Source organism: Lytechinus variegatus, chromosome 7, assembly GCF_018143015.1.
Source record: "Lytechinus variegatus isolate NC3 chromosome 7, Lvar_3.0, whole genome shotgun sequence".
Classification (NCBI taxonomy): domain Eukaryota; kingdom Metazoa; phylum Echinodermata; class Echinoidea; order Temnopleuroida; family Toxopneustidae; genus Lytechinus; species Lytechinus variegatus.
This window is the reverse complement of record NC_054746.1, coordinates 16,570,515-16,581,509: the sequence shown is the minus strand read 5'-3', so window position 1 is coordinate 16,581,509 and position 10,995 is coordinate 16,570,515. Positions and strand designations below refer to the sequence as shown.

Genomic DNA, 10,995 nt, shown 5'->3' with positions numbered 1-10,995 from the left:
CAGATGCAGAATTCATATTCAAATTTGGAACCCTAAATAACCTAACACATTAGAATAGACACTATGGCCTTATATCTGAAAATGGGTGTGATTTAAACTCTGATTGTGTTTTAACTCTAGTCAATTGTGAAAGGTTACATACTACAGTTTATTTGACACTCAAATCATTCACATAATTTAGTTAGACCATGGTCCACGCTAATGGAGACCCAAGTTTTATTTTCTAAAATAAAGATGTGGTGTTCTTCTAAACATATTCCTTGGTGTCATTTAGAAAACATTGAAAACTTAAAAAAAGAAAAATGGTAGAAAGCATAGCAAAATTTGTAACCCTAAAATGTGATAGGTGAGAAAAGGCTACCTTAAGGACGTTCCACAGTTGAAATGAAATCCATGTCATTTTTACCAAATTTTGCACTGAGATACTTAAGCTCCTAATTATTCCAAATATGTAAAAAGTAACATTGGTTCATGTGCTTAATTTTTTGCTATGAAGCATTGAAGTTTACCCATTTGAAAGTGAGAAATGCGCAATAAAATAATTTTGCGTTTTGAAACCCCACAAGATCATAACGTTGAGTTTAAACCTCTATTTCTCAGTCAAAACCTATCTAATTTTCCCAAATTTTACATTTTTGGTTAAGAAATATTCAATAAATAACAAGAATCCACTCACATTGCTATTTTTAGCTCTTTAAAGGGTAGAACTACATTCAATTTTGAAAATCAGATGTGAAAAAAGACAAAAAAGTATCTAAAAATGTGAAATTTATATTAAAACTTTAAGAAGTACAATAAATGCTGAATTTCATTCAAACCCATGTTATTTCCACCAAATTTTGCATGGTTGTAGAGAAAGGTGTCATAAAGAGGTGTGAACGTTAAAAATTGGGGGTTCATGTGCTCGTTTTCAAAATATCAGCACTTTTGTTGGAGCAGATGTGCTTTTAAAAACAAATTGTGTCAAAATACTTCTATCTTCATAAAGAAAAAATTCTACACCACTATCCCATTTATATAAACCTGTGGTCATTTTTCGGCATACTAGTATTTCACAGTACTGCTGAGTCATGGATTCTGAAGAGATAGAGGCATTTAATAAGTTGTTCAATAGTCAGCTTTGTAAAATAACAAATTCAAGATTTGCTGTTAGAGTGCAGATGTTTGGAAAAATCAGCTGATAACTCACCTGTTCACTTATTGTGACGTCAACGCACATGGGTAAAATACGTGCAGACAGGGATGCGCACAAACATAACTGGGGAACGTCCTTAAGTGGCATTTACCAACAAATGTTGCTGAAAAGCACAATGACATTGTACAATCAAAATGTAGGTGTGATTTGCTTACGATATCCTGCAATTTTATTGACTAAAGTTTGATAAGCATGGTGCACAAACTCCTGAGCAGACAAAGTGTTGTCTAAGTTGGATAACTTACAAATACTAGAGGAACTTAACCTATAAATGGTGCAGTATTGTTATTATGTAGCAATATGTAATGTATTATTTTCAGCAGAAAATTTAACATTTCTTGTTTATCTTTAATCTTTGATTTCAAACAAATTTGCTTTCTCATATTGAGAAGTGAAAGTAGTACCTTTGACTCATAAAAAAGATATGATTGTATTCATAAATGGTAAATTATTCAATTTTAAAAAAACTTCTGTAATTATGAATTGAATATATTAATAACAAAACAACAGATTTTATGCAGTATTTGTTTGTGTGGTGAGTTATTATACTAGATAATTGTTTTGACTTGGGTCTGTTTTATTTTTTTGTGTGTGTGTTTGTCTTAACCATTTGACTACCCACCCAGTGAGGGGTGATTAACTTCAGTGATTAACTACAGTGGTACCCATGATGTCCAAGCAACTTGGTGTCAGTATTTATCACCAAACGATGTTGATAGTGACAAGATTATGCAAAATGCACCCCTAAATGGCATAATACTACGTTAAATATTTCCCTTTATGGTGCAAATGTTGAGGGACCAATGAAAATGTAGGGATTTTTTCTTTAAAAATGTTGAATACTGGAAAAACTGAAAAATTACCATATTTAAAAAAAACATTGATGCCTTGGGATTTTTAATTGTATAGGTACCACATTGCAATATTACATTTACAAACAGGTCTGAATGCCCAATAAGCTTGTTGAAGTCATGTGATTAACAGCTCAAAACAGATGACAACTAACCAAGAAAAAATTCAATTTGAAAAATATTCGATTTAATGCCTTTATTATGCAATATTATCTGTATCTGTCCGTTGACGTACAATCAGCAGCATCTGGTTGTTTGGTTTACAAGTGGCTCAGCTCTTTTTTGCTACTCTATCGGGCAGTATATTATTATACAAGCTCAGGCGCGGATCTAGCTGGATTAGAAACACTAGTTTTGAGATGCCGAGTATTGTGTAAAGACAATTTGGTATGGTTCTGTGTCTAATCCAGCTAGATCCACGACTAGAATACCTTCCCAAATCACTTCACTGACAGCTTACCTGGTGTAGAGAAAGGGGAGGGAGATAATTGCATCACTTGTTTAAAATGGAGAAATATGACTGCACAGCACACATTAATGCCTCCACCAAATCAGATACATAACACACATCCAGGGTGAATGTTGATTTAAAAACCAACCAAATATCACTATTTGAGAATTTCAACTTTATGATTAATGTTCCAAGATGTTCTATGAAGTGACCAAGAAGTCATTGGCACCAATGTGTGTACACATTGGACTGTGTTTGAATTGATCAAAATATATCATGATATGAAATGAAGCCACCTAATTAATGTGGCATTAAGCTATGACCTTTGACCCAAATGAAAATAAGAACATCGAGTTTGCACGATAGTATGCACATATCAGGGCTTAAATTAGTCAATATCATCTAAGGCCATGGCTGTGACTGGCCTTGATACCCCTCTCACAGGCCTTGATTTCTTGTGTCCTTTTGCATCAATAAAAAAATAATGCACACAAATGCTTTTCTCCCATACAAAATTGAATCAAATGCCTTCACTGTATAAAATGCAATCATTAGATCAGGCAGCATTATCATGTTCTTGAATGCACTAGTTAAATTCATCACTCCTTCCTCAGTGTGATTTGTACATTTCATATGTATATTCCTCTGTGTAAGTTGCGTCGTATGAGACGGATATGGAGTCTATTTCAAGCGTAAACTCTCCATCCACGGCATCTCCCATAGTCAGACCAATAGCATTGACAGATTCCAAATCTGGTGGGGTCTGCTTGTCCTGGACTCGACCTTTGCTTGACATGAAGAACTTGGTGAATGGGATCTGCACAAGTTTGGAAAAGAAAAAGGAATCAAGAATAGACATATGGAAAATAGACAGTAAATCAGGGGAAATCCAATGAAACAAGTATCAGTAGAAAATCATATTTGTTTATCGTGCTCAGTTTTGACCATTCTCATCAAGTTTAACTGCAAATATATTGGATACTTATGCTTTTCTTAGAATTTTTGCTATTTACAATTGTTTTGTACATATCAACAGAGAACAATTTCGTGCTTAGAACACAGAATTTGGATTTTAGAAAACAGAACACAGGAGATTCTAAATGAATGACAAAATAGAAACTGATGAATCCTGTAGACACTGTATTCAATCCTTCAGCTTAAGAATATTTAATACTGATCCTTACCGTAATATCTTGCCAATATGGTCCACCTCGTGTGAACATGAAGTAACTCCAAACATCATCATGAGAATCGGTGAAGAAGCCCTTGATCATCAGGTTTACCATGTATGCACGACCATCTCCTCGTACCCTCATCTTCAAGACATTGAATGGTGTTAGGTCCATTGCTTGTTTCCTATTGAAGGATTTCTGTCATGTATAAAAACCCATAAAGGATAAAAGATTGCAAGCTCGTAACTTTGCTTAAAAAAATACTTAATTAATAAATTGGTTAAAAAATAGTAAAATAAAATACGGTAATACGAAAACATTTTTTAGTCTGAAACACACTAAAGGTTTCCTAAATCAGACAAATACTTGAAATTGAAAATTGCCTACCGATAAAAAATACTTTTATATTTTTGTCATATTATATATACTTTTTACTGAATACTATAAAGCTATTTGAGTATTTCAACTCCATTCAACAAAATTATATTCCTGCTGATATCAAGTTAACGTCTTCTTGTAAAGAGGTATCTTCTACAGATTTGTTAAACATAAGATTGAGTTTGGTTTACTCACATAAGCTTGTTTGGATCTCAAAGCACAGTATCCACTTCTTTTAGTTTCTCCATCCCTTGGAACCTCTGTGCAGAGATTACCATGAAACAGCAGCTTATTGTTGCGACTGACAGTCAATCCTGCAGTACTTCTCCCTCCAATCTCAGCATCAGTATGGACAATGAAGTCATCGATACTCTCAGGTCCGTTAAAATGCCACAACACTCGGTTCTGGTCAAACATAGTGTCAAGGTTTGGACTTCTAATCTTAGTCCACATTTCCTCACCTAAGAGTTTGACATTCCTATTTAAGAAGGAGAAATAACCTTCTCTGCTCTTGCTTCTTTGATCCGAGCTACTCAGTCTACTATTTGAAAGGAAAGGAATAGCTATCGATTGTCTCTGAAGATATGAGCTTTGCTTGAACTGCCGAAGTGTCCTCCACATGTTCTCCCTCAAACGACAAACAAGATGCTTTGGAATCATTGCCATAGTCAATAGTCACAGCTTTCTGCATTAAGATTGCACTAATATCACATCATCACTGCATTTATCTTCCAGAATCAGCTGATCTCCTGTATCTGTTTGTCCTGTATGTCAGGAGAATGTTCTTTTATCTGCAAAATAAGTAGCAGAATTAACATGTAAATATGAGACAAAAAATAGGCCTTGGAGACTTGGAGTAAACACTGAACAATCGTATGAATAAAATGACTTTCTGCTGATCAGAATTTCCACAAGTCAAACTAATCAAATGTTTAGCAGATCCCAATTAAATAGTGTAACTCAGATATCTATTACATGAAATAGTAACAAAATAACAAAATATCGCAGATAACAAGTTTAAAGATTTGACTCAATTTTGAAAATAAAGTTGTCGAAAAAACTTACTGAAAATGAATCATGACTGTTAGTGCATTCGAAAATTCTTACACATTGGCATTTAACAAGCACTGGACATTTAACAATGACTTCTGCCCTGGCTCTTGGCACACATGTATTTTGTATGCATGACTCAAACAAGACTGACAGTCTGACACACAAAGATACTATAAGCGGCCATCTGTCAAATTTCAAGAAATGGGAATAATGAAAAGAGAAAATAAGGAAATCATTTGATTTTTTCTAAACTCGAAAAAATGTTTGGAATAAAGCGATGTTTTACTTGGCTAGTATAAGCAACAAGTGGAATGCCTCTGGCCGTCTCACCTGCATCATGCGATTCAACATAGCAGCAGTGCTGACTTTGAAAACTACTATAACTCGCACAAGATTTAGGAAGGTTACTCTTATTTCCCTTTTTTATGAACTAGACCAATAAACTTACAGAGATATGATGGTTATTCAACAAAAAACCCCAACATGGCCAAAGTTCATTGACCTCACATGACCTTTGACCTTGATCATGTGACCTGAAACTTGCACAGAATATTCAGTGATACTTGATTACTCTTATGTCCAAGTTTCAAAAGTCAGATCAATAAACTTGCAAAGTTATGATGGTAATTCAACAGATACCCCCATTATGGCCAAAGTTCATTTACCTTTGACCTTGGTCATGTGACCCAAAATGCGCACAGGATGTTCAGTGATACTTGATTACTCTTATTTCCAAGTTTTATGAACTAGACCAACATACTTCTTTCAAAGTTATGATGGTAATTCAACAGATACCCCCCAACTCAGCCAAAGTTCATTGACCCTAAATGACCTTTGACCTTGGTCATGTGACGTGAAACTCATGCAGGATGTTTGGTGATACTTGATTAACATTATGTCCAAGTTTAATGAACTAGGTCCATATATTTTCTAAGTTATGATGACATTTCGAAAACTTAACCTCAGGTTATGATTTTGATGTTGATTCCCCCAACATGCTCTAAGTTCATTGACTCTAAATGACCTTTGACCTTAATCGTGTGACATGAAACTCTAATAGGATGTTCAGTAAAACTTGATTAACCTTATGGCCAAGTTTCATGAACTAAGTCCATATACTTTCTAAGTTATGATGTCATTTCAAAAACTTAACCTTAGGTTAAGATTTGATGTTGACGCTGCCGTCGCCATTGGAAAAGCGGCGCCTATAGTCTCACTCTGCTATGCAGGTGAGACAACAAAACGAGGGTTCATAAAGTAGTGAAGAATTAGGTCTTGCATTATTTGTAACATCCCATTAACAATACTTTAAATATATTATGCTGGGAATAAACAATTTTCAACATGGTTGTCATAAAAGCTCATGAAATGTTTGCTACATTAAAGAGGAAAGGGAAGCATTTTCATTTATTCAGTTGCAAATTGTCACTCTGGGATAATCATCAATCATTAATCTTCACTTTTTATTATTCAAACTATTAAAATTCATTGCTAGATGGACATGTGAATGTGTGTGCCATAAACAATAGAGGAGAAGTATTACACAATTAAACATGTTTTCAATGTGCCTTCATCCATACCAGCCCACAGCTGCATCTGCCTGCAAAAAAGTGCAAAGACAAAGTTGTAAACAACACGTCTTTTGGGGGCTCAAATACTTTTCATGGCTGCAGTTTCAGAAGCAAATTTTAATCTTTCTTGAAAAATTACAGTAGACGCTACATGTATGTCTATTTCATATTTTGAGGTTTCAAGACCCAACAAATACAAGACCCACTTCATTCTAACACCGGCCACATCACCATACTTGAAATGAGGCTGGTTGTTGGGAGTGACCTCAGAAAATATGACGAATTTCCAGCAGTTTGTGTTAAGTGCTGGTGTTGAATGTCGTCTCGCTGAATAATAAGAGGCATTACAGCTGGTTTTGACAATAATTTCAAGTTTGGTGTTGGTATTCGTGATTTGAAGCTCGCGAACGATGAAACATCCCAGTAATTTTTATGAACAATAATAATTTGTCTTTCAGATATTTGAAGTTATTTTGGCCTTAGTTTGCATTCTGTACATGATGAAAATTTCATAACGCGATCGATATATTGTTCTTCTAAATCCTGCTCGGTTCAGCAGCCTTTTCATGGCCTCATCAGTCTGAACATCAACGCCAGCTGACAAATGCCAAAAAAAAAAAAAAAATTGCTTCAACTCAAGTCAACCCTGATATCGACAACAGCAGAAAGTAAACTTTGCACAGCCAAGGCAATTTAAAATTGACTGGCCACCGGCACAGTATGAAAAGTTCCCTGTAGAGGCTATATATGCTATAATATATAAATACGTACATGATTGCTCACAAACACAATCACTCAACAAAAAAAAAAAAAAATGATCGGCCAGGTTCGGCCTTATCCTGAAATAAGTCACCTCTCTTCTCGTGTGTGTCAGTGTGTGTGCGCTTGTTGTCATGGTTGTCTACAAAGTCAATGGGACAGGAAAGAAGTCACTGCCGCTGACAAAATAAACCAGACACACATCCCGTATTTTGCTCCTTTGAAGTTTGAACTTTTTACTCTGTTTCATTTTTCCTTATTTTCTATCCTTTCTGCATCCTTCTATCCTTCCTGCTTGACTTTTTTTGTTCTGTCCATCTTTATTTCCAATCTTTCCTCGCTTTCTTTTGATTCTTTCTCTCTCTGGTCATTTTTCTTTCTTCCCTTCTTTTTACTTACCTTTTTATATTTCCTTCATTCTTTAATTCTTTTCAAGTAGAACTTTTCTTTTCTTTTTTGGTGTTTTTTCATCTTTCTTTGTTTCTTTCAAAGAATGAAGGAAACCTTTTTCTTTCCATTAGAATTTCTTTCTTCCTTCTTTTTTTTAACTTTCTCCCACCCCCCTTCTCACATTTATTTATTCTATCATATTCAGACCCCCCCCTCAAAAAAAAAATATATATATAGGGGGGTCTACAGAGCTACCAAGTCTCACGCATTATGCGCGAGACTCAAGCATTTTGGACTCTTGTTCATCCCTTCAAATCTCTGTCTCACGCAAGTATCACAGCCTATCCCCATATACATTGTACACAATGTCTGTGATCTCACTCAGATTCACAGAAAATCTCACGCATAGGATAGCTGGGGCCAATTGCACGAAAGGGTCTTTGCAAGGACCGTCTTTCGTGTCGCCCATCAATTATGATGCGCCATGTGAAACGCATTTTAAATAAATCATCTGCAAACATATTTCACTCGTCCGTTAACATAAACAAAATATTTGTTTATAAAAATGATGTGATATATCATGAAATTGTATAAAATTTGATTTAAAAGTAGGGTGTCTGGAGAAAAAAATTATTTTTCTTATTTCAAGAAAATATCACATTTTCTTTGTGAATTTGAAGAGAAATGACCTTCAGACTTACAGAAATGTAACATTTTTGAAAAAAATCCAATTATTGGCTGCAAAAAAGAAGAATGAAATTAGGTAAATTTTCAGCATTTTTCTGCCATAGACTGTGTAGTTAAGAAATGGACACACACAAATCCAAATTTTTAGCTTCCGAGAGCTGTTATAAATTTAGTATTAATGCCAAAAACTTGTCCATAAAGAGTTAAATAGGATTTCTTATGCTCTTTCTGATGGTATGATTTTTATAAAGATTTGGAAACCAGATCACAATGAAAAATTGCGACAAAGTGAAAAAATTGTGCAAAACAGAAATTTCATTTTCCCATAGAAAACGCATGGGGAAATGGCAATCTCAACACACACAAAAATAAGGGTTTGCAATTTATCTCTAAATCCTTATTTAGAATGATCATATAAACTTGTCCTTACTGTCAAAAGAAGCCCCTGAATTTTCTCTTTCCATACATGCCAAACACAAGTTAATAATCAATTCAGATCACATTTTTCTAGTAGCCTGAACATCCCGAAAAATATGTGCCATATTTTCCCCTAAATCACAGAGTCATGGTTTCAAATCGTCTCGTGTGTGAAGGATTCATATGCACCTGGTGCACGCGAATCTTTCACACCCTTTTTACTAAAATAACTATGACTTTACATCGTAGCTAAGCATTATATTTATTCTATGACACTTACCGAACCATATGGATCGTTTGTTGAATTCTGTTTGGTGTTGTTTTGAATAAAATAAGAGCATTTTTCGTGATCTTCACGTAGATGCCTCTTGATCAGCGTTGATATCAACTTTTGCCTAAAGAGGGCGCGCGATATTATTTCAAAGTCGGTAGGCACTTAAGAACCAAGTAAAATTATGTCACTCTCGCCGATGAATATTCATTAGATCGTGGTCGTGCGTGTTCAATACACACTGAGTGCATGCATGCAGAGAGTTTTTATTGAACACGCACGACCACGATCTAATGATTATTCATCGCGAGAGTGACGTAATTTTACGAGTGTCCTTTCAAACTTGGTTCTTAAGTGCCTACCGTACCTTTGTTTACGGTGTTGCAAGCTAGCTGCATTCTAGGCGATCAGCATTATTTTCTTGCTCGTTCAATCCACTTTCATCATCATCTTGTCAAAAGATGGCGTACTTTACCAATAAGTATATACATGAGATGCAACCTGTTGATTTTTGGTACAATTTCCTATTATGCGCTGACGACTTGAATTGAGAATGTTCGATACGAAAAATTGCTTTTCGATTGTTGTTTGCGTATTTTCCACCGCAGTATTAAGGACGGATCGAACGGAGTATCCTGGTTGAGACTTGGAGGTAAGCGATAAAAACAGTTTTATAAATAATTTCCACTTCATTTTGTTTTTTTAAACTAAATTTATTAAAAAGAAATCATTAGTGGAGAAATACTGAAACGTTTGGCGTTTCTAATTCCCTCACATTCGTGTGATGAATGAAAACGTCAAAGTCCACTATGAAACCACATGCGTTGTGCGAGGTTAGTATTACTAACCTCGCATGTTGTGTGAGTGCCCCTAAATCAGCCTGTTTTATGCTGACACTTTTCAGTGTGGCTTCAGACACCCTATTATTATTAAAAGCAAGCTAACGAATCTTATTCTTTATCATAAATTTCAGGAACACCCCCGGCCCCCGCTTGTAGCGTATAAAAGATGGGCGACACGAAAGACGGTCCTTGGAAATACCCTTTCGTGCAATCGGCCCCTGGTCTTTGAACTTGTCATCTCTGGGTCTATACTATATAGTAGGATCCCTTTCCGGGCAATAACAATACATTGTCCCACCTGTGCTTATTATGTGTGTTGGTGATCAGTCATCAGTGCAGAGCAGCGTGATCTTTTTCAGCTTTCTTTGATTTCAGCATTTTCAGGTATCAACAAAGCTCAGTTTATGTACTTATACCAGATTTAGATCCACCCAAGAGCAACAATTAACTTTGGTTTTACAGACTTTGTCTTTCTTATAAAGTGTTTCTTAACTTACCACTTACCCAGTCCCAGGTCGGCCGGCCAGCGCGGAGCATCTTTGGCATGATCTTCGGTAAACCGTACCGTACTGGTAGGTACATCACGTGTATATAGCTAGCGTATGATGAGTTCATTATGTGCATTCTCCGCGACATTTCGGCTAAGCCGAGTACGGCCACAGGCAAGGTTCGAGACCAAAAGTTTCAGGGGAGCTTAGTGGCGCAATTAACACGGGGTTGGGGCAGGGGTGGCATGTAGTCTGCCCACCCTGTACTGGCGGCGGAGCTCACCGGGAAAAAAAACTGGGGGAAAGAAGACAGAATTTAAGAAAGGAAAAATGAAGAAAAAGAGGGAGGGGGGAGAAAGAATTGAGGGGGGAAAGCCGATGAAATGGAGAAAGTAAATCGGAAGGAAAAGGAAGAAAACAGGATAGGTAGGCCTATAAGAAAAAGTCATCTCGAAATAGCGAAAGGAGAT

The 10,995-nt window shown here is 35.9% G+C and overlaps 1 protein-coding gene across 2 annotated transcripts; it reads right to left on the bottom strand.

Annotated features, from left to right (window-relative positions):
- Nucleotides 1–1,047: 1,047 nt before the first annotated feature.
- LOC121418574 (complex I intermediate-associated protein 30, mitochondrial-like) lies at nucleotides 1,048–10,626 on the bottom strand. Of its 2 annotated transcripts, none has more exons than XM_041612509.1 (4): nucleotides 10,535–10,626; nucleotides 4,243–4,838; nucleotides 3,682–3,867; nucleotides 1,048–3,314 (listed from the first exon to the last, which is right to left on the bottom strand). In XM_041612509.1, exons 2-4 carry the CDS (start codon nucleotides 4,711–4,713, stop codon nucleotides 3,108–3,110), a joined length of 864 nt encoding a protein of 287 aa, XP_041468443.1. In that variant the 5' UTR covers nucleotides 4,714–4,838; nucleotides 10,535–10,626; the 3' UTR covers nucleotides 1,048–3,107. The 2 variants fall into 2 exon arrangements, with proteins under 2 accessions (XP_041468443.1, XP_041468444.1); XM_041612510.1 differs by having other exon boundaries at nucleotides 10,542–10,591.
- Between the last annotated feature and the right edge of the window lie 369 nt (nucleotides 10,627–10,995).